General features: G+C 45.5%; 1 protein-coding gene across 1 annotated transcript in view; it reads left to right on the forward strand.

Moving 5' to 3' along the window:
- Positions 1 to 25,091, forward strand: part of pcxb (pyruvate carboxylase b) — a 126,312-nt gene that overhangs the window by 22,839 nt on the left and 78,382 nt on the right. The window contains exon 8 of the mRNA XM_028963971.1: positions 537 to 655. Within this exon, the coding sequence (XP_028819804.1) occupies positions 537 to 655 (119 nt within the window). The remainder of the gene's footprint in view (positions 1 to 536; positions 656 to 25,091) is intronic.

Below are 25,091 nucleotides of genomic sequence, written 5' to 3' on the forward strand. Positions count from 1 at the left end.
GTTGTCACAGTATGTTTGACCATAGAAATAATAAAGGAGTGTGTGACTTCATATAGTATTGCATCTGTGTGCCTTATGGTGTTGATGGCAATCCAGCATGTCTGATTGATAAACTACCCTATAGGCCAATGGGACTGTTATTTCCTAGCCTCACCGTGGTAGCTTTAGTGCCTTTTCCTCTTCTAAAAAAGTCTCTGATGTGGTGGTTGCCTGTGAGCCACACTTTCTAATGTGTTTGTGTCAAGAGATTATGTTTTCCTAGAGTATTTGAATGACTAATGGTCTCCATTTTCTACAAACTACAGTTACATGATACATAAGAATGAATGACTGGAATAGTCATATCACAGTTGTGTCTCTTTCTTTAAAATCAAGCGTTGTTCATGTCTTATATAACTGTGAAGAGTTTAATGCCTTTTTTAAATATATGGGTGGTTTGTCTCAGTCAGGGTCATAATTGCACTGTTTCTTTATACTTTTGATATGATGTTGTGCTATCGTGCCACACAGTCATGCCTCTTTTTGTTCTTGTGTAGGTGGGATATGAAAATGCTGGTACTGTGGAGTTCCTGGTGGACAAAAATGGGAAGCACTACTTCATAGAGGTCAACTCCCGCCTACAAGTTGAGCACACTGTTACTGAGGAGATAACAGAGTAAGTGGCTAATGCTGCACTATGTCTCAATTTATTAGTTGCTTCATGAGCATGCTTTCTGTTTGAACCCTTTATCACTTTGGATAAAAAAAGGGAAAATCGTATTCAAAATGTAACTTTTATTTAAAGTATGTGAGAAGATGTAATATTACATAGATATGATTATATACATTGGCTTGTTTTTAATGCATGTATGTTAAGTTACTTTAATTACTTGGCAAATTTATCTCTATTCTTCTCTTAACTGCTTTTGGTATGTCAGCCTTTATCAGCACCATGAAAATTACAACTTTTTGTGTTCTGACTGTTCCGTGGTTGTCATGGAAATGGGTATATGATTGAAATGTACCATATTTTGCTGCTCAGTTTGTGTAATATATTTTTTTGCTCTGCTCAGTAGGACATTCAGGTGTCCTTCGATTCAATGTCTTTAGGATTGGCAAATCCTTTCCTCTTTGTTCACATTTCGGCCTTACAATATCCTACCTGCATAACTGTGTTTTTGTTGCCCCTCACCTCTCCCTGCTCAACATTATTTCTGTGTGTTTGTGTATATTTTTGAGATAGTTGATTCATGAGGATAGAATGTAGCCTGGTGTGTGTGTGTGTGTGTGTGTGTGTGTGTGTGTGTGCATTTGGGCACTCAGGTGCATCTTCAGTAGGATAAATGTAACCCTGTCACCCCCCACCTTGAGAAGTTGGTCAAGGGAAGAGAGGGAGAGGGAGAGAGGGGATTGAATAGAAGAGGAGGGAAAATAGATAGGGACACTGACTTTAAAAATAGGATTCTCCTTCTTGTGATGCTATGAGCTGCTGCGTAATGATACATTGATGAGGTGCATGTGCCGAAATGCTTAAAACACACACACACAGACGTACATACATACATTTCTCTCAATCCCCTAGTGTAAATTTGTCAGAACTGTTTTTTCTCAGGGGGAATTGGATCCCATATATTATAGATTTCAGACCTGTCACCTGTGATTGTCAGTGTCAGACTGCATTGCCTCTAACTGGTACCTCTGTCAGCTCAGTGAGAGCAGGCCTGTGACTTCCCCATATATATTATTTCTTTCTGAGACACATACTGCAACTGCATGGAAATACATTGGTTCCATGCTTTCCTTTCCTCAAAATGACTTGCATACCACTACCAGGGCCAACTGAGGGTGCCCTTTGATGAACAACCTATCAGATTTAAATGTTCTGAGTTGTTTGTAAACAGAGGAATTGGATCTGGGGGCCTAGGTGAAGTTTTGAGAATATCTAGAAAGAAAGTCCATTAAAACAGCATACCAACACAGTTCATAGCGAGTTGGAAGGCAATCTGTAGACCAGTTTAATTATTGAGGTGCATTTAGTGTGCATGCATTGTGATCATATAACTTTTAAATTGGTGTTTTATATGTAAACATGCAAATGTATCACCTTGATGTAATTTTATAACACTAGCCTGCTTAGTGTGTGTTAACTGTTGTCACATCCCCATCAAAACGTGAACAATTTAGGACTGGTGAAATGTAGGCTAGGGGAGACAAAAGGGCCAAAGCAAAGTGTAATATTAGTGTAGTGTACTTCTCAGGTACTGAGTAACTTACATTTACAGCATTTATCAGACGCCCTTATCCAGAGCGACTTACAATCAGTAGTTACAGGGACAGTCCCCCTGGAGCAGTTTAGGGTTAAGTGTCTTGCTCAGGGACACAATGGTATTAAGCGGGATTTTGAACCTGGGTCTTCTGGTTCATAGCCAAGTGTGTTACCCACTAGGCTACTACCACCCTTAACTGATTAATTGTAATATCTCTTTTTTTTAGATGAATGAACTTAATCTGACCATACAAACTATCTTATGATAATGTGCTAATGATATGTGTAGGCCTTGATATATTAAATTACATGGCTAAACAATAATGTGAATTCCTTCCTCTATAGAAAATATACAGTGTTCTACTTAGCTCATGGCACCATTTTAGACAGAGTTTTGTGCCGCTATGCTGCCCCAAGTTTGTGTGCGGCCATGCGACTGCATCTGATTGGTCAAATGGAGTCATGTGACTAATGCTGCTATGTCTGAAAACATAGTCTTGTGAGGCAGCTGGTCAGAATGCTTTCAATGGTCCCTCTATAGAAGGTGGTGAAGATGGGCTTTCTTCACCATCCGCAGAAAGTACAGACGCTGCTGGGCTTTCTTGGCTGTTGAGCTGGTGTTAAGATTCCAGGAGAGGTTCTCCTCTAATTGAATACTGAGGAGCTTTGTGTTCTTGTGTTTCTCCATTGTCTTCTGAAGTCAACAATCATCTCCTTCATCTGCCAAATGCCTTAAATGTAAATTTTGTCCACATTCAGAAATAGATTGTTGACTTTACACCAGTCCATCAGTCGTTGCACCTCCTCTCTGTACACTGACTCATCGTTCTTGGTGATGAGACCCACCACGTTCGTGTCATTGGCGAACTTGATGACGTGATTGGAGCTGTGCTACACTGTTTTGGGTCAGCAGGGTGAACAGCATTGGACTGAGCACACAGCCCTGAGGAGCTCCAGTGCTCAGTGTGGTGGTGCTGGAGATGCTTTTCCCGATCCTGACAGACTGATGTTTCTCGGTCAGGAAGCCCAAGATCCAGATACAGAGGGAGGTGTTCAGGCCCAGCAGGCTCAGCTTCTTGGCCAGGTGCTGAGGAATGATTGAATTATGTTGAATGTACTTAAGTCAATTAACAGCAGTTGTGCGTATATGTCCTTACTGTTCTGGTGGGTGAGGGTCAGATGCAGGGAGGTGGCTTCTGGCATCGTCCGTGGAGCAGTTCAGACTTTTGCAGTGGGTCTAGGGTGGAGGGCAGCAAGGTCTTCATATTGTGATGAGTCATCACCGCAAGTCTTGTCCATAATGAAGGTTTCAGCAAATCTTAGCGCAAAAAAACAATACCGACTCCTCAGGCTACAGATAACAGGGAGGCGGCCCTTCTTCTCCTCTGACTCTGTAAATCTACTCCCCGGTTCACTGCTTCCCCCTTGCACATGCTACATGAAATCCCCAGAACTCACACATCCCAAACCGACACAATGTCCACACACTAGACAACAGCCGACGGGGAGGTCTGTGTGACCGCCGTGGCCGAGTCACACTTAGGTCCTGTTGCGAGGCCTCGCCCCAGTTCTCCATGCACAAGGTGACGTCAGGAGATGGAGTGTTCTCAGTCTGTTCTCCATGAGGGTGGTAAGGGGCCAGTCGGTCGCGATGTAGGACCACAGTAGGTACACAACCTCTGAGATTTTCTGCAACATCTGTCCTGGCCCCCGCCAGTGACTGGCCGATTTTGGTGTCTGCCCCTTTTTCTGGGAGGGGCAGTAAACCCACACCTGGTTGACAAGTCCATGCCGCAGCTCTGCGAGTCATGTGCTGGTTTTTGCTCCAATGTGGCTGCCCCCTGGTGCTGTCGCATCATCTCATGCGTCATCATCCACTGTCGCAGCTGTGACAGGTACTCAGACCCTGACCAACCTCAGGCTCCTGTGCCGACCGAAGATTAGGTCTACTGGAGTTCTAAGTTCCCGCCCAAACATCAGCATGGCCTTTTGCTTGGCGGACCTGTCCATGGGCTTGCCTGCGAGGTAGGGCTGCATAGGGGCGCGTGAGCCTCCACTTGGTCCCTTTTTCGCAATACAGGCATCACATGTGTGTACAAATAGTACAGTGTCCCGCCGGCAGCCCGGCTAATAAAAACAGTCCCGTAGCCACCTCACCGTCAAAATGCCCAGCCCCAGTGTCCCAGCGACTCCCAGAGCGCTTGCTCACATTCCCCGTTCCAGTGAAACTTGCGCCCGGTCTCTGTCAGCCCGGTTGTAGCCTGTAATATGATGGCGCTCCAATGCGTTGAGCAGGCCGGAGTAGTCGCGCTGTGCCTGCTCCGATAGGTGGAGCAGAACCTTGAGGGCCTCCCCCTCAAGAGCGAGCTCGACGTGGACCGCCGTCTGGAAGCTTCACCGTGGAGGGCGCTGCTGCTGGCGGCCATGAAGAGTCGTTCCGCTGGAGTCACTCGGCCGCCACTAGGCCACTCCTCTGCCACTCGCTCGCTCCATTGGGCCGACCAGGTAGGGCATAAAGCTTAGCATCCCGGTCTAACCTGATTCTTACTTCTTCCGTTTCCTTTCGGGGCGTGGCTGGCAATCCCACTTCTAACACCAATGTGAAGTCTTGTCCATTATGAAGGTTTCAGTAAATCACTTTTTATTGAACACAAGCCAGTAGGCGGCACCAACAACCAATACCGACTCCTCAGGCTACATATAACAGGGAGGCGGCCCTTCTTCTCCTCTGACCCTGTACATCTACTCCTTTTGTTCTGCTTCCACCCTTGCACATGCTACATGAAATCCCCAGAACTGACACATACTGAACCCCAACAGAACACATTTACACTAGAGGTGGGCATAGATTAATTTTCTTAATCTAGATTAATCTCACTGTAATCTTGGAATTAATCTAGAGTAAACAAAATTAATTTACATTAATCTAGATTAATCTAGATTAAAATGGCTCATTTGAATTCTGCCGAAGGCATTCAGAATATGTGTGCTACCCAAATAATGACAAAGTAAGCCTTTGAGAACGGGTTTCTCAAGCCAGGTGGCGCATTAGACCAGGGGCTAATCTCCTGTTTCCAAAATGCACCACAAACTGCTTGAGAAAGCTGTTCTACTATGATAAATGGTGATGAACATAAATTATGTTCAATAAGATGTACTTGTGTTTACCAACTGTTTATTCAGTTAAATAGCTGCATCCATGTTACCACGTGTCACGACTACGGACTTACGGGGGAAGGAAGCGCAGAGGTCTGACATGTTGGGAAGGGGTTTTATTCATAAACAAACAAACAAATACAAATAAACAATGGCGCGGTGGCCAAAAACGGGAAATAAAAGGGAAAAAACACAAACTAACCCGTAGGCGTGTGGCGATTGCCAGAACTCAAAACGCATGAAACAAAACTAGGTCAAGTTCGTGCAGCGAGTTCACGAAAATGCCAGCGACCCCGAACGGGCGGAACCTTCCGGCATTTATGGGGCGTCAGGATTAAAGTCAGGTGTGGAGGCCAGCTGCAGGCAATCCTGACAGAGCCCCCCCTCCAAGGGCTACGTCCTCGGAGCCCCAACAGTACCATCAGTGGAGGCGGCGGGGCGGACGGCGGCAACCACAGGGCTCCTGCCCTGCTGTATCCTCCCCTTGGAGGACCCGGTCCCTCGGGCTGGCTCCCCGCGTGGTCAGGCGTGGCGGCCCCGGTCCCTCGGGCTGGCTCCCCGGCGTGGTCAGGCGTGGCGGCCCCGGTCCCTCGGGCTGGCTCCCCGGCGTGGTCAGGCGTGGCGGCCCCGGTCCCCTCGGGCTGGCTCCCCGGCGTGGTCAGGCGTGGCGGCCCCGGTCCCTCGGGCTTGCTCCCCGGCGTGGTCAGGCGTGGCGGCCCCGGACCCTCGGCCTGGCTCCCCGGCGTGGTCCCGCTTGGCGGCCCCGGACCCTCGGCCTGGCTCCCCGGCGTGGTCCCGCTTGGCGGCCCCGGACCCTCGGCCTGTCTCCCCGGCGTGATCCCGCTTGGCGGGCCCCGGACCCTCGTCCTGGCTCTCCGGCGTGGTCCCGCTTGGCGGCCCCGGACCCTCGGCCTGGCTCCCCGGCGTGGTCCCGCTTGGCGGCCCCGGACCCTCGGCCTGGCTCCCCGCGTGGTCCCGCTTGGCGGCCCCGGACCCTCGGCCTGGCTCCCCGGCGTGGTCCCGCATGGCGGCCCCGGACCCTCGGCCTGGCTCCCCGGCGTGGGTCCCGCATGGCGGCCCCGGACCCTCGGCCTGGCTCCCCGGCGTGGTCCCGCATGACGGCCCCGGACTCCCGTACCTGCACACAATAATCAGGGCCGATCCATCTGGGTACGTGTGGGCCCTGTCTCCACATGTCCCCTCTGACACATCTTGTGTCACCCCCTGCACCGCGCAGGGAGATTGTCCCAGAGCCTCCGGCGACTGTTCCAGGCACCCCAGGCTGGTGCCTTCTGGGACTATGCAGCCCCTCTCGCTGCCCGGCCCTGGTGCCAAGGGGGGGGCATTGCCAGACCATCCGGCTAGCCCCTTCTGCGTCCGTTGGGACAAGCAGGCCCTCTTCCTGCCTGTCCCAGCTGGGTCCTCATGCCTACCCGGGGGCTCTATGGCGCTCCACCCCTCTGGAGGCAGACGCAGGCCCATGCCTGCCCCGCCCTCCTCACTGGCTACCGGAGGACCCAGCTCCATCGCTTCCCCACCTCCCCTCCCCTCAGGAGGAGTCCCCAACCCGAACTGCACCCCCCCAAAAAATTCTTTGGGGGAGCACCCCCCCCGGCTGGACTTAGGGGTACCTTGGGGCTTGTCCACCTCGCCTTGGACCAGCACATTCGGGTCAGGAACCTCCTCCCTGGGGTTGACTGGAGCAGGAATGGAGGATTCCCTGCGAGGCAGTCCCGGCAGCGCAGTTGCTGGCTGGCGACCTCCCGTCGCCCTCTTCCACCAGCTTTCCTCACACTGCTGGGAGGGACGTGGGTCTCCACGGACCTCGTGACGCTCCTGGATGGGCGCGATGGGCGGAGCCATCCCGGCACCGACTGCCCAAACGGCGTCATCCTGGTCGTCGTCCGTGTCAACCTCGTACCCCCGGAAGTCACATGGGTCATCACGGACGCCGCGATGATCTCGGACGCGCACGCTGGGCGGAGCCATCCCGGCACCGACCGCCCACCGAAAATCCACGTCATCATCGCTTTCGTCATCCGTGTCCTCCCACCGGTGACTCCAAGGGTCGTCCACCCTGCGGACATCCTGGACCCATGGCGCGATAAGCTCCCATGGGCAGTACTCTGGCCATTCGGGCTGGAGGCTGCCCACCTCCTCGCTGGAGGAACGCCGCCATTGTTGTTGCCGCTTCTCACCCCCCTGGAAGTGACGTGGGTCCCCACGGACCTTGCGACGATCGCAGACTGGCGCGATGGGCGGAGCCCAACTCTCGTCTCCCGTGCTCTCGTCGTCGTCCGTGTCGTCCCAGTCCACGGGGAGCCTTGCCAGCAGAGCGCAGAGTTCTTGGCTCGACATGCCGAAGATCGTGGGGGTCGCATCTTCTGCGCTCGCTGCCCACGTCACTTCCTCGCTGCTGCCGACGCCAACGTCCTCGCTCCGCCCACTCACCCGCCGACGTTGTCGCTTCCGGGTTTCGCGGAGTTTCCCGGGGGTGACGTCATCACGCGGCGCCGCGTACCACGGCTTCTCGGGGAGAAAACGCTCCACCAGAACGGGCGGCGCGTCTCTCCCCTGGTGTCCGCGTTCGCCGCGCCGGGCTGCGTCCTTCGCGGCGTTTCTTCTCCTCTGTTTTCCACCTCTGCGCTTTTGGGTGGGTCGCTGGCATTCTGTCACGACTACGGACTTACGGGGGAAGGAAGCGCAGAGGTCTGACATGTTGGGAAGGGGTTTTATTCATAAACAAACAAACAAATACAAATAAACAATGGCGCGGTGGCCAAAAACGGGAAATAAAAGGGAAAAAACACAAACTAACCCGTAGGCGTGTGGCGATTGCCAGAACTCAAAACGCATGAAACAAAACTAGGTCAAGTTCGTGCAGCGAGTTCACGAAAATGCCAGCGACCCCGAACGGGCGGAACCTTCCGGCATTTATGGGGCGTCAGGATTAAAGTCAGGTGTGGAGGCCAGCTGCAGGCAATCCTGACACCACGTCACGTTTGATGTTGTAATTTCACAGTTCGAAGACTCGTTCTCGCCCCCTACAGTGCAATTCGGCTGGGTATACATCCGCGCTAAAATATCAAGGTGAAAGTCATCAGTGTAGTGTTTCTTCTTCTGCGTTGTGTAACTTTTTGATTTCATTTCTTGAACCACAAATGATGAGCTGACACCCAAGAGATTTTCTGTGCAAAGTGTTTTCTGTACAAAAAGCAAGGTCACATCAGAACATCGCGTCTTTCTGCACCTCTCTACTCACGCCATGTGTCCAAGAGAACTGAACATTAACATAAAGCATTCACAATTTACAATACTGCATACCTGTACAGAAAGTCAGAACATCGCGTCACCCATCGCGTCTTTCTGCACCTCTCTCTACAATATACAGTATTAAAAAAATACACAAAATAACACACATGCAAAATATTCCTAATATATACATAAATTAAAATGAAAGAAATAACTTTTTGCACACAAACCCCACGCACCTCTCACAGCTCACGCCATGTGTCCAAGAGACCTGAACCGGGTCTCAAAAACAAAATAAAAGTCTTTAGAAAATAAGAAAATAAAAGACACAAGAAAGAAGAAATATACTTATAAATCTAGTGTAACCATTTAACTCCGGCACAATATCTTGCGTAGTATAGACCCAGCTCCCAACCCAACTTCGTGAATAGATTAACGACGATATTTTTTTTAGCGCCCGATAAGAGTCTCACGTTAACGCAGCACGTTAACGGCGATAACGGCCCACCACTAATTTACACATAACGTGGATAATTATTTACAGTACCCGTGTGTGCCTGTCCTGTTGGTACGTATCTCACCCGCAAGGCATGATGGTCCCAACTCATGGCTGGCCTTTGCCTCCACAATATGTTTCATGACCAGCCTCTCGAAGCACTTCATCATGATGGGTATAAGTGCAACGGGACAATACACAACACTGAAGACGTCTTTGGCATGGGTACAATGGTGGTGGCCTTGTAGGAATAATGGCGGTGCTCAATGAGCTGTTGAAGATGTCTGTGGGAACATCTGTCAGCTGGTCTGCACATCCTCTGAGTGCTCTTCTAGGGATGTTGTCCTGTCCAGCAGCCTTTCGTGAGTTTTCCTCACGTCCACCGTGGTTAGACACAGCACCTGATCACTGGAAGAAGGGTTGAATTTCCTCGCAGTCACATCGTTCTGTTTAACGAATCTTGCGTAGAAGTCATTCAGCACTTCTGGTAGGAAGGGGTCACTGTCACATGTAGATATTTTAGTCCCGGAGTTTGTGATGGCCCTGCCACATGCCCCATGTGTCACTGTTGTCCCAGAAGTGGCTGTGGATTTTCTGCCCTTGTTCAAGCCTTGTTGCTCTAAAGGCTCAAGACATTTTGTCCCTCACTGATCTCAGGGCCACCTTGTCACTCTTCCTGAAGGCAGAGTCTCGAGCTTTGAGCAGCTCAGGTACTTATGCTGTCATCCACAGCTTCTGATTTGGTCTTGTTGTAATGGACATGGAGACTGTGACGTCATCAGTGCATTTGCTGATGAAGCTGTTCACTGATGTCGTGTACTCCTCCAAGTTGATGGTGTTGTCGCCATTGGTTGCAGCCTCCCTAAACATTTGCCAGGTCAGTGCACTCAAAACTGTCTTGAAGAGCAGAAATGTCTCCTGCTGTCCAGGTTCTCACCTGTTTCAGAACTGTTTTTGTGCGCCTGATGAGGGGTCTGTGTGCTGGAATTAGCGTAACAGTGATGTGGTCAGATTGGCCGATATGGGGGAGGGAATTTAGGGAGGATTTGCATGGTTGAATTCTCCGGCGATAATGGACAGTTCGTCAGGGTGTACATTCTGCAGATCGCTAACAGCTCCGTACAGCACGCAGAGCGCTTCCTTCACATTATCATTGGGTGACATTCCAATAATAAAAACTGAGGTGATTTCTCATGGTAAATAAAAAGGTCTGCATCTCACAGTCACAAACTCCACGAGCGATGATCAGTAGCTAGAGACTAGCACAGAGTTCTGGCACCATTCGGTGTTGATGTAAATACACAAGCTGCTGCTTACCAGGCAGGATTAGCATTTAGCCTAGCTAAATGTTTCCCGCACTTCCGGTTTTTCGCGCACCACTTGCCACAGCGTTTTGCCTCGGCCTGGAGGCCTGCGTGCGCAGTTGTTCTCGTAAATCATCCTGTATGATGAATGATGAAGCTGGAAGATTTTTTCCGAAAAGAAGAGTCAACTCAGCATACAGCTTACACTGGTTTCAGCAAATTCTTAAGCTACCGACTTAAGTTCCAAAGATTATTTTGGCAGAAGGTCACCTCTGACAGTGTGTTCCTTAGCCTGTCAGTGTGTTCCTGAACCAGAATAATCCAAGACACTTGAAAACAAACAATGACCTGACAATTCTTTAGTCTTTCGTATCTTTCCATGACAGAAACAATATCCTGCTTAAACCCACAGAAATATACTTGCTGTGAGCTACGTATTCGTACACAGTTGCAATATTTGTGCTGATATTCTTGCGTCCATACTGTGCTTCAAAATCTGTAGTGTGTACTCCTTACCAGCAGGGGTCAGTGTCAAGGCGGCAATACATATAAATTAATTAATATCTGCATGTTAAAATTATCATCTGTTGAGTGCAACAGATTGTGCAACACTGCCCCTATAAGCTTATGCAGATATTCCATTTGTATCCCTTCTGTTAAATTTTGAGTATGTGCGCAAAAACTTCCACACAATAAGGACAGCAAGTCTTATGAATGATCTATTCTCACCTAAAATGCTGTCTGCTGGGTCGATTTGCCTTAACCTGTAATAGAACAAAAAAATACACAAAATGCTCAAGATTCTTTTCGATCAATTCCATCTATTAGGTAGAGCAGGTAAGATTTATTAATATTTAGTGACAGTGTGATATAACACACTGACTTTCTGTCTTTGAGGTCTGTAACAATTTCATTATCACTGCATTTAACAAAAGGTCACTGCGACCTCCTTCTCCTCAGTTACTTTACAACTGCATCTAATGGAAAAGCCTGATGTTTATCCCCATCTATCTCAGCCTCATACTCTCCCCATTAGCCTGTTTATATCCTGTGATTGTGCTGATTCTTTCTCTCTCACTCATTGCAGAATGAGACCTGTTTCTGTAATAGAGAAGGTGCTTGGGAAAATGGAGTCATTAAATCGATGTAGACATCATGCAAATCTCCCACTGTTACTGTGCAACTTCAACTGTTAATACGCCAGAGAAAAATGTATTTGGCCACCTGACCCTGGTTCATGTGATTGGTACAACATTAATGATACAAACAATAAGAGGAATAAACATGAAGAGATCTTAGAAGGAAGCACTCAAAAACAGTAATGGCTCAAATAAATGATGGATACCTGAACTGATACATATTTTTTTTTGCTTTTGTGTTGCAGTGACCTGTTTTTGTTCTTTTGGTCAGGTCTTTACACAGCCATAGTCGACTTCTTCATGTTTACAGTGTTGGGTGCCATTTGCCAACTTTTAAATCTCCTAAGCCGTGCTCTCTATAGGGACAGCGCTCAACGTGAAGTGTGTCAGTGACCCTGCAGGCATCAGCAGAAGAAATTTGAGAGGCTCTGATCTCCAACGTTATTGCTTGCAGATAGAGCTGGCATGGAGTGATAACGCTGAGATATAAAATAAAGACTGATGGCTTCCACTTCCTGATTTCTTTTGCAACCCCCTCCTCCCAGTTCTATTCTGCTTTGTTGCTTTCTTCTATCTGCATCCTTTCACTGTTACAGTTTTAGGCTCTTATGGTGACATTGTTCATTTCACCTTGTTCTCTTTAATCACTCTTTCATGCCTGCTACGTTCTTTTCTTCAGATTTTTTTCTTTTTTCTCTGTCTCTTTTTCTTCTCTCTATTAATCAATATCTACACATACATTCAATGACAGGACTATATGTGAGAGGTTTCCAGTCGTGCTCTTATCTGTTCAGCCCTCCCAGTTACACACTTCTTCTTCATTTACACTCTCCACCTTCTCTCATATGTGAGATGTGTAGCTCCCAGTAGTCATTAATAATTTTCTTGTTATGTTCGTTTCATCCTTGCATGCCCCCACATGCACACATACACACAATCCACACAAATTTAAATTGAAGGTCTGTGCGCACATTGTGTCACTAACAGTAGCCATTGTATTTTTTTGCTTCTCTTAACATCTCTTCTCCTCCTCCCTCCCTCCTAGGCTTCTCTGTGGAAGTGTTAGTGTGTTTGTGGATAACACATAGGCTGTTACTGAAGAGGTAGCACAGAGTCTGCTGTAGTGCCATCGTACGCACACTGGTGCACATATACATTAGATCATGTAAACATGTAAAGAATTGTGTAGAAATGTGTTTTGTCACTTTGATTGTGAGAAGGTATGTGTCTCACTAAGTTAGTGATACAAAGGACACACAGAGCTGTACATAGGCCTAGCAAGAGAGCAAATGAGTGACAGAAGAACGTAATTGACAGGCAGACAGATATATCATGTGAATTGCATTCCTTGCATTTCTCTTTGGAAACCCTGGCCTGGGTTACATACATTTCACAAGGCAGATGGAGGTGCAGACACAATGCCTGCATTCTTGTTCCCTGACTGTTGATAGCCAACGCACCAAGGAATAGTTTGCCCAGCAGAGTCACGATTCAGGAAGATGACTGGAGTAAGCAGCCAGATTCGGATGAGGCAGGAACCTCTGCACCGACAATTAACATTTTGTGGGGCACCCTTTCAGGGCAGAGTGAGCCTGCAGTTGGTGTCAGTGCAGAGTTGGTAATGATTTGTCCAAGAAACAAAAATGTCCATTATAAGGCGACTGGTCTATTTGAAGGTCCCTGAAGCTGTAGTCGATATGGTGTTGGTGGCTATGGTGACCCTTTGTTACATTTTATGCTGGGTCGTCTTGTCAGCTCATTACCAGGAACAAGGATCTGGAGCAACTCAGAAAGAAATAATTATTCTTGGGTGGATTGGACTGAGTGGTTAAGGTGTACATGTTGTACAGGTGGCCTGTGTACATGTTGAGTGCAACGATGGCCCGGGATGACCATCTAGGACAGCCTAGGTGAGATGAGCATCATAGTATTTGTTGGTTTTAACTGTTAATTAATGCTTGGCTAAAATTATGCGTCTTTAGGTTGAACTTAAAAATTGACACTGTAACTGAGATGCAAACTCAGAAAACAGGGGAGCTCTGTAGCAGCAAACTCGTCAACCTGAGAATTTGTTAATTCAACCAGTAAGAGTCTAGGCTCTTGTGAGCAGAATTCTCATGTAGGGCAGTATTCTGGTAACAAGTCACTCAGGTAATCAGGTTACCAGTCTATGTTGAACTTTGTATGCTAATGATAGAATTTTATAGACAATATCAATTCTATAGTCTTATAGGATTTTATAGTCTGTGTTGAGTGTTGAGTATTTTTGCTGCGAGAAAGAAAGTAAGGTTGTGCATGTTGTAGGTCATACATGGTCTTTTGTGACCATGTTATTATTATGGAACCAGCTGGGTCCGTTTTTCACTGGTGTGGCACAACTTAAAAATGCATTAGATTATGGTACACTGTACTTAAAGGAAGTTTTTTTTTACTTTTTAACTGTATAATAACTTAATAAATTCTGTGAAAGCAAATCCACTTGATGCATGAAATTAATTAACACCATTTTGTGTTTGCCAGTTTCAAATGTAAACTTGCAAGTAGAATATTTTTGCAAATATAACATTATTGTGCTGTCATAATAGAGGAAACTGATCATTACATAGAGAAGAAACGTTGATACAACAATAAAACTCAGGTCTGAGTATTTTCTCAGTATGAGGGGAAAGGTGTCACGTCCATGCGGGAATGACGCGGCGGGTGAACGTAGAGGAGGACGAGGAGTGACGAGGAACGAAGAATGAAGGACGCTTTCACCTGACATCACGGAACAGGGGTTTAATTGGTGAATCACAGGACAGGGGAGACATCCGAGACGAAGACACTGGTGAACATAGAACATAACTTCAAAGACCTGACCGCGGACAGAAACGAACAGGGCAGCTTTATACAATTAACACAGGTGAAAACGATTAGGGAACATTACACAGGACAACAATGAAACTCTGGTCCGGATCCTGAACCTGATCCGGACCTGAGTAACCCCCCTTTCGGACCGGATCGTGACAAAAGGCAGGGGTCTGGACCCCTGTGAGTGTGAGTGTCTTCCTAGGTTGGCCTGATTAAAATATTGTGTCTGTGTAAACATATCGGTAATGTTACATAGAAAAAGTTTGCCCAACCAAATCCTGATTCATGAGATATTTATAATGGCTTTTGGCAACAGAGGTTAGTTTAGGGTAATTAGATGCATTTATATTGCTTTTGGGGTTATAACAATGGATCCTCACAAAGAGAGTAATACAAATAGGTGTGTGTGTATTTGTGACTGACAGCCTAGACAAAGTGATCCTTTGTTGCTTTGAGAATGTTTGTGTGTGTGGGTCCTCACTCACGGTGACTAATGATGGAGAGTTATTGCTGCTAAATTGCCTTCGTAGATCTTTATTTGTGCAACCAGTCAGAGCAAGAGGGGAGCAAATGATAAGGCAGAAATGTGAGAAGACGAGAATGAATGCGGAGAAGAAAATGAGAGATTGTTTGAGAGGAATGAAAGGCAGAGAGGTGATCACAGAGGAGGACAGAAAAAGAACAATGGCTCACCAGAGACAAATGGGGGGCGTAGGGAAAATGAGGGAATGGATGAGCTCTGTGGATTGTGTCGTGCGAAAAGCCATTTCACCTCTGTGCTCACACAAATAAACTTATTCCTCCCCATCACAGAGGCCACAGCCTGTGCCCTTGTCCACTCACACTGTTTCATTCGCCTCCTCTTACTCCCCTTCAGAACCTCCCTGCAACCTTTGACACACACTCCCTCTCTCTTTCAATTATTCTCTGGTGAGTCTTCTCTGCGTTCCACTTCCCTGTCAATCCTTCCACCTGTGTCCAGTTTTCTCTCTCTCACCCACTCAACAACCTTCTGACAAAAGACAACCCTACAGCTCTTCTGTTATTCATTGTCTTCGTCTTTTCGATTGTGATCCCTATATCCTGATCCATGCCCTTTTGCCCTCTGGTCCCACACCATGGCTGCTTAACAGAGAGCTGGCATCATCATCATAAAACACACACAGAAACAATGGGCTGCCGCTGAGGCACGTATTTCTGCCTGTCGTGTTCATTACTGTTGTAATGGTTCCTGAGCCGTTCGAATTTCCTGAGAGGTGAGAATTTATTGAGACAATTAAGTGGCTGTTATTGGTGCAGAGCTGAAAGGGTTCCAGTAAGAGCATGCCTTTTATTTACCATCAATAAAACCAACAGGAATCCAAGAGGGTGTCCATTTTACTCCAGTTCAAAGGTACCAATGAATGTGCACTTAAATGGTTATGCTGGTCTGAATGGCAGCAGCAAAAATGACACCGATTTGTGGAGGGTGTGGCCCAGAGCAGCGCTGCATGCTGGGGATCTCCATGTCTGTTGTTAAAGTGTGATCGGGCTCAGTAGTAGAGGGCTGTCCTAAACCCTGAGAACAGTTGATGGAGCAGCGGTAATGGGCCTAGGGGCGCAGCTCCATCCTGGGCCTCACTCTGTGTGATAAGAGTGAAGGGGTGTAGATGGTGGAGGCAACATGCTGACTTCAGATGAAGCTCCTCCAGGCCCTTTTAATCACGGTTTCCTCTCTTACCCTGCCCTACCCCTTTGTCCATGCTTTCCACGCTACTTCCACACTACTTCTCAACATTATATCCATCTAATTCAGAATGTTTGAACAAGTCCTCACACACACACACACACACACAAATTTCTAGCGCTGCCCTAAAGGCCTAATCTCTTGTGTCCTCTCTTGACCTGATAATCCACGTGTAGCACCACAGGCAGTTGGCATCAAACTCACTGTGTCTGAAGAAAGTCTTCTAAATACATTAACAAATAAGCAGAACAGATAAACAATGTCTGGACAGACTACACTGATTACGTAACACGTCCCATACGCTCATAATTTTTTTCCCCTTGAATTCTTCCTGTATTTTTATTCATTTTTTTATTCCTTTAAACCATGCTCCTTCTCTGAAAGACAGAGGCATTTAACACCCTATTACAGCAAAGGGGGAGAAGTCAAGTGTTGCTGTGCATATTCATGAGTAATATGGAAATTTGGCCGGGGTGTCGGATCCACTCTCTGGCCATAATGAAAAAAGAAAAAGGGAAACGCTGCAGTGTTTCCCTTGTATTACAGCATTTTTATTTGTTTGTGTGTGAATGCTGCTACTGGCCTGATTTACCTGTTCATTTATTTTATTATTTTCAGTGCTGTGCCACAGCCTTTCCACGATTGTTCCTTTTCTCCGGTTTCCCCTTTCCAGATGCTTCATTTGCTGAAGCGTATATGGGGAAATGACTGCAAGCGCCAGTGTTTGTTTTGCACTCCAGTACTTTAATGAGGTGCCTGTCAATCACCGTGAGTGGCGGCTGTTGCAGTGCGGCGCACAGTGGCCCACGAGTCCCTCTGTTGAATCAGAGGGGCAGGTTTATTGCATGGTGCCATGGGATGGAGTGTATGGGAGGGTGCTGTAACACCAAGGCTATTACCAGGCTGCTCCGTCTGCTCTTTTACCGGGACGATTTGTCTTTTTCATGCGATGCTGTCTTACAATCACCACATCTGTTTAAATCACAGGGCCCGGTCATGTCTAAACCGGGTGCATTTCTGTGTGTAAAATGGACCAGGGTCATTAACAATTCAATTCCTTTGGCTTAATTGCTTTCGTCTGCCCGTGCCACTTTGTGCGTATTTGTGTGCATTGTGTGAGAAGCGGACCCCAGAGTGCCGTTTGTTCTACTGAAAGGTCAGCTCTTGCCGCAGACCAGGTTAGAGGGTCACTGCCAGTATCTCCTGCAGACATGAGCAGCCACAAGGTGGGAGAGTTGCCCAAAGCAGCTGCTGTGTTGTTCTCGCCCTTTTGTTGCTTTTGAGAGCAGCACCATCCAACAGCAGCGTTTTGGGCAGGTAATGAGATACGTACAGAGCGTTATCAGTTCCTGGAAACTTATTTTGCAGTGAGGGCTTTTTACCAACTGTCACAGAGAAATAATGGCAAAAATGAAGAAACAAAATACCACACACACACACACACACGGTCACACAATACAACCCATGTATTCTTCTGCATCACTGCAGGTCTGCTATCTTTCCCTCTCACTCTGTTTCTCTGTTGAATGCTCTCCCTCCCTTTCTCTCATTGTTTTTGTGTCTGTTTGTCTCTCCCTGGCTCCAGCAGACATTTTCTATTCCACCCCTTTTCTCTTCTTCACTCCCCTTCTCACTCCTCTTTCTCCCATTCCCCCTCTAAACAACTGAGGCAGAATTTAATTAAGAATTTGCTATTTCCGAATAGAAAATTGATGCCAAGCAGAGGAGGGAGGGCAGGAGGGAACGAAAGCACGCTGTGTGTGTGTGTGAATCTGCACCATTTTTTAAATGAAAATAAGTACAACACCATTGTATGAGTATGTGGCTCGTGTTGCAGTGAAGGCATGCACCCCACCTACCCCACATGCATAAATTTGTCAGAGCTTGAGAGCTTATGGATATGTCACAGTGTCAGGTCTCTGCAGGCTGCATACTAACGCAATTACAGAATGGGCCAGCCCAGACATATAACACACAGCAAGCATGTGAATGTGCTTAACACTTTATAGCCACTCACTCTGTCCGATGTATTATTGTCTAAACCTCCCTTCCCCCACACACATCTTTCTCTCTCCCCTTCCTCTCTCCTGTCTCACTGTTGGCAAATATCAACTTTTTGTGCAGCACGTTTCTTTCAAAGTGGCTGTGTTAAAAGATCAACTCATCAAAAATTCATTTTACACTTTAATCTGGGTTCATTTTGCCCCTGTAGAAGTGAAATTCACACAAACACACACACACTCACAAAATCCCATGAGGCTACACATGCTCATACAAACTACCTGTTGTGCTAAAATAGATTTCAAAACACAGACAAATATTGTTTTGTGTAGCTTATCGCAATTCCGTGAAGATCAAAAGGGGGAGGTTGTGGGAGACAGGCCACAATGCACCAAAAAATACACCCTCTACACACAGTGTATAATGTTTCCTTTCAAAATGGCTTCCTTTCAGAGATAAATCCAGGCTCTTCCATTTTCCCTGTGGATTGTCATAGCAGACAACTGAAAGCACAAATCCAACTGAAAGTAATACTTTAATTACATTTTAATGTATTTAGTGTAAGTATGTGTGTTTTGTTAAAAGATGGGAAAAGGAAGCTTCTGAACTCTGAATAATCATTAGTGGTCCTCCCAGAGGGTTCAGATGTGTAACATCAGCAACTTGAGCTGCATGCAGAAGAACTGCCAAACCTGCCCGATCTTCCTAAAAGCCTTCATGTCAGACAGTTTGTGTAATCTTGGTGATTTCACAGACTCTGGTTACTTTCTAGGGAAGTCGTTATATTTGGCCTTTATAGATTTTGCAGTAGGCTGTCATTGAAATTCAACAGTAGCTTCTGTTTCTTTGTGCGTTTCTTTTTATTCCCAGTTGAAACCCTATTTGTCTGTATTTTTAGGAACTGGGTCTGGAGGCAACCTGAGTGGCACTGCTTAATAGCCTAATCACGTTTGCGTCAAAGGGAGTCTTCCAAGAACACTGGTCCAAGTTTCTTTTCCCAGATAATGTTAAAGCATATGGTCAGTCTGTGTGTGTTTGTGTGTGTGCAGGTCTTTCTGAGAGCCTGTGTCCAGCAGGTATTGCACAGTATCCCTCGTTCATCCTTTGATCCAGGTTGCCGAGTCATTGCATCACATTACTCTCTAATCATTTCTTTGTCTGTCTGTATCAGGTACTGTTTTTGGGCCATCAAGCCATAACAGTAACTGGCAGATAGATCTATAGTAATACCATTAAAGAGTTAAAAAATTGAGTTTTACACTGAGAATCATGGTAAAATGGACAGCAGGTGATATACAGCAGACAAAATTTAAGGCATTTTTACTTTTTCGCAAATTGACATTTTTTGCACTGGGAGCAGTGGTGGCCTAGCGGTTTAGGAAGTGGCCCCATAATCAGAAGGTTTCCAGTTCGAATCCCGATCTGCCAAGGTGCCACTGAGGTGCCATCGATCAAAGCATTGTCCCCCCACACTGCTCCCTGAGTCATGGCTGCCCACTGCTCACCAGAGTGATGGTTCAAAGCAGAGGACACATTTCGTTGTGTCACCGTGTGCTGTGCTGCATATCACAATGACAATCACTTCAGTTTCATGTGTCTTGGGCTTACAATTATTTTTCTTTTGGAAAATTCTCTGTATCCTTCTTCTCTAAACATATTCTGCCACACCTTATTTAACACTGACTCTCCGGCTGATTTGGAGTGACAGCCTTGTAATACTGTATTCCGCCTGCAAGGTAGATTTTGCCCCCGGTGGTGTCCAGTCTGGCGCTGCCGCGCAGCTCGCGATTTCTCTAGTAGGTCCCTCATCTCGTTAAGACAGCAAGCTCATTAGTGGCATCAGGTGTTGTGATATCCTCAATGGATGCCGTTGGCTTACTCGACTGCTGCCATATACTGTACATTGTATCAGGGCTTGCCCAGAGGTAGCTCAGCTTCTGCGAGGGCTGGCTTTTGTGGTGGCCTGGACCACAGCCAGTGAGGGACAGCTGTGTTGGGTCATTGCTGGCAGGTGTGTCCTTCCTACTTGTTTCTTTTTTTTTTTTTTTAACAAAGGGTGTACCTTCAATCTGCCATCTGTCATGCTGCATAACTTTGGTGTATTTTTCACATCCAGAGGTCTACTGCGACATGCACCTAGACTGTTCTGTGTTGCGGAAGACTGCGGGACAAATTTCCCCTAGATTTCTGAACAGCTGAGTCGCTGACTCAACCAAGGACCTACATCTTCCAGATGTGCTTGGATTATTAAAGTATTAATAAATACTTTATTGTCAATTTGATAATAACTGATGGTACATGCAAATCTGGGCCTAATAAACCAGTGCCTGAACCTATTCACTTGATAGAAGATCATGTATGTAAATAAGTTATTATCTACTAGGCATTATTACATGCCCCAAACTATTTATTGTTTAACAGTTTTATCAAACTTCTTCCAGTATGTAGGTTTTTATAATTATCCTTCGGTACATGGAGCACAAATTATATCAGTGTTCAGACATTTTGGGAAGTAGACTTGTGACTTGAGGATTACACTGGACTTACTACTAAAGCAGATCAGCACAATGGAGAGCAGCAACCTGCCACACCGAACACTGAGCTGATGGTTTGTGGACAGAGGTGGTCTTCAGGTGTGCTGGGAGTTTGGGTAGAACAAAACTGAGCATTATTTTTCTCCCCCAGGTACTCAGGATAGGAGCCTGTGCTACAGGGGGATTTCTGGCACTTACATTGACTTGCTGATTATGAGTTTCTAAAAATGGCTTTATGGCAGAAAACCAAAGGTAGGCACTGAAGTTGCCATATGTAGTCGCATAAAGACAGCAACCCATAAATCATTCCACTGGCGTTGATTTCAAATGGTGTCATTTGTCTGACACTGGTCATCCCAGCAGACCCAGCCACACAATTTCATGCTAAAATGAACAAAATGTAAAACCGTTACAGGATCTGTAGATAACTCTCGCATCTGTTGTTTACTGTGAAAAATGCCTGCAATCAGAGAGATAGGCTGTGTGCTCCGTACAGACAAATCAATCATAAAAGTAGTAGAATATAGTATGGTACAGTATGTTATAATATAGTTTTCAAGAGAAGAACCTCATACAACATGGAAATTGTGGGGCTGGAAATGTTTTGTGTTTGCTTTGCCTCCGGGACTCAACATCTTACAGACATTGATTTAACCATCATGTCAGAAGTAAATGTGCGGCCATCTGCCTAAAAGCTGAAGTTGAACCAAAGGTGAAATGTTCAGAAGGGTAACAATACAAAGCACACTACCAAATCCACAAAGGAATGGCTCAAAAATGAAGTGCCCTGGAGTAGACCAAGTCCAGATTTGAACCGTATTTCAATGTTGTGTGGGGATTTGAAACAGTGAGTACCGGGGAAAAAATATGATGCAGCTGAAAGAATTTTCCATTGAAGAGTGGTTAAAAACCAATGCTGGAGACTGGTGGACTGCATCTGCAGTGCTAGCTTCTGATGCCACAGAAAACATATTCATATAAGTGGCTGAAAAATGCTTTATGTATTTCTCCTTGTTTGCTTGTTTAGCAGTTTCTGTGTACCTATGTTTGTAGTCGACTGTACATTATGGTGAATTATATTGGCAGCCTACATACAAATTCACCTGCTGTCTGTTTCTCATCCTGCTTGTAAGCATGTTTTCCCTTCTTTTCGCCCACCTTTGCCTTCCTCTGTCTCACTTTCTTTTCCTTTATTAACCAATAAACTTCATGGCCATCAGACTGTATTGCCAAAGCGTTTAACAATCAAAAATCTAATTAGTTTAGTTCTTTCTCATCTAAGTTCTTTAGGCTCCTTCAGAGACTGGCTTGGCAGGTGATGTGTCTTTTGTAATGTCTTGTTTCATTTATACCTGGTTTATTTCTTCTTACTTTGTGCTGAATGGATTTTAAATGGTTTCTCTGTCAATATCCTTTTCTTTCCTTCTATTACATTTCCCCAAACCTCCCTTTCTAACACACACACACACACACACACACATACATACATATACACTGTCTATTTATTGTGAATGTTTGTCGCTTCTGGGCATGCTGAATGTCAATGCTCCCTCACTCAATTGAATTTGCTTCAATAAAATCAAGCTTTATGAGCACAACAGTTTAATTAACATTAATGCACCATCCCCAGCACTGAAACCCATGGAACAATTCAATCAGGGTCTAACTGATAGCAATTACACATTAAAATATGAAACAAAACATAACAGGAATAACACTCTCCTGTGTTTCCGTTTGAACTAGATTCTTCTTCAGTTTCAGGATTTTGCAAGGTTAGCATAGGCTTGAGGGACCATGTTTTGAAATGAACTGATTCTTACTGTCATCATCCAGCCATTCATCCATCCATCAAACCTTTGCAATATATATCACCCATTGCTTTTCATGTCAGATGATCTGATCAGTGATCAACCTGCTCAATGCGAAACAGTGCGAAAGTCTGGAATACTAAGATAAAGAAGATTTCACATGTGGGTGACAACTGTTGACATTCTCAAAACTACAGAGACTGCTACTGCGTGGATTTTAATCTCTCAGCACCATTACTACTGTGCATTACAGTGTAGAGCAGTTCTCTTTATTAGTCTCTATTAAAATAATGTAGCGGCACAAACTGAGCAGGACACAGTCAGTGCTTGCTGATGGCACCTGAGAGACCATTATTGATAGACAGACAAAGTGCAATAAGTCTGGGTGTGATGAGCCATTGAGGCAAAAAATATATCTTAAGGGTAGACTGATGTGCAATCCTCTGTCTGGGACGAGGTGAATAGATGTAAATGGCTGCTGTGTAGCTGCTGTGTCATGTGCCTCAGTTCTCATCATCTGGCAGCATCTGTGTCTACAGAGGGAACATCATTTCTTGTGGCTTTTCCACATTACTGCCAACCTCCTGTAATTCTCTGTACGCTGTTTTTGTCTCCACGTATTCTCCATGTATTCTTGTTGTTGGTCCAAGACACTGGTAGAATGACGGGTAGACAGAGCAGCTGCAGTACACTGCCGGCCTAAAGTGTCAGTGAGACAAACACCTGCAGCGGGAATAAAAGGACAAATGAAGTTTTGGGAGCTTATTGCAAACCTACCTTAACTTTCTTTACTTTCATGAAAGTAAAAATCTTCATCTATATTCTGTTCTGCATTACCAGGTTTCTTTGTCAACTCATATCTTCAGCCTGGAGCTTGAACTAATAAGAGAAATAAGCTAGCTTAGTGCAACAAAAACACAGTTGGGCTTTCACTTGTACTTTGGATCACCTCTGAATAATGAACTTTGCCCCTGCTGTTAGTTATAATAGAGTTAATAATTATAATGGAGTTTGGAATCAATTGTACCCTTGGCCTTTAACACTCAGTAGAAGGTCCTTTTTTCAGAGGGGTCTTCAGAGAGATTAGATTTAAAGTTACCTATCTACTGAATGCACTGACATTTGAACAAAGCGAAAGCCAGAATTATAGAAAATGAGGACAAAATTGATTAATAGGCTACAAAGAAATCTTGTATAGGGAAAGACGACTGATCTAAGATAATAAGATAACACCGGTTTCTATATACATCTTAATGTCTGTGCTGTATGTGGCAAAATTACAGACACAGGGGGGGAAAGTCCCTGTGGCATCTGTGTTGCATTTAGAACCAGGAACATAATTTTTAGACTTTACCTGAGCCACAACACACTCTCTTTTTAACAAATTGATAGGCCACGTTCCTTCAGGTGATATTCATACTCGACCAGATGTTTTCCCAGGTGGGATGGAAGCCCAGCCTGGCTAATTTTCTTCTTCATCTAGCCGATATGAAGACTGGATTGTAGAACTGGCCTAAAAAAAAAATTATAAATGTGAGTCACCATTTGCTGATTAATTATTCCTGAGCTCGGACTGCATATGGCTGAAAGGTACTCTGTCACTGGGGACTCCAAAAGCTGAGGCAGCCGACCTGCTGTCCTTAATACAGGATGGATGAAGCGCTAGGGTATTAATATGTGCATCTCCCAGAAGGAGAGGTCTTTTTGTGGATGCTGCAGATGAGTTCAAACTGTGGAATAAGTCTGCCCTTTCCTTCTACACACGCTCTGCTGTATTTCCTCAGACTTAAATTGTTTTGTCTTAGGAAAAAAAGATTTACATTCCTTTGAGCAACCCCAGCATGAAGGAGATACTGAAGTCTGTATCACTAAAACAATACTACAGTGGAGGTCATCCATTACATTAAATGGGTCAAATAAGAGCTGAACATTTTTATTAGATTTAAAAACAGTTGCATGTAGGCCCAGTAGATTACTCCCACAGTCTATACACAATGGTTAGATACATTTAGTAAGCCTAAATTGGTAAATTGTAGGAAGGAATTTCTAAAGCTCCTACTAAGGAGAATGTGTGTTAAAATGTGATCAGGTCCATCCTCTTGCTACAACTGCAGACAGGAATTGATTGTTCATTATGGAAACAAATGTTTTCACTGTGGTCCCTTTAATTGGACTCAGCTCTGCGTGTAGATGTTACTGCATTTCAAGGACTTTCAAAGTCAGGGATCCTTTTAGCATGCCTTCACCCTTTTAAATAGACCTTGTGCAGGCTTGCATCCTCATTTATAGCACCAGAGTAAGCTGTCCCATTTCCTGTAGGATAATAAAAAATAATGCTGTACTCCAAATACCACCTCAAGCTCAGTTTTTAATATGGTGACTTATTTACATTTTTGCTGATGGATAATTGTTCCTCTTGTGATGTCTTAATGTTACTCTCCAGTTTCATAATGGAGTTCTGCTTTGATGAGAATGCAGTGCCCATACCTCTTGGGAAGCATTTAGTGGTTTACCGTAATTTTTCAGGGATTTCCACATTGCCATGCATGTAAATTATGAATACATCTCATAGAATTGTTT

The sequence above is a fragment of the Denticeps clupeoides genome, chromosome 1 (genome assembly GCF_900700375.1).
Source record: "Denticeps clupeoides chromosome 1, fDenClu1.1, whole genome shotgun sequence".
Lineage (NCBI taxonomy): Eukaryota > Metazoa > Chordata > Actinopteri > Clupeiformes > Denticipitidae > Denticeps > Denticeps clupeoides.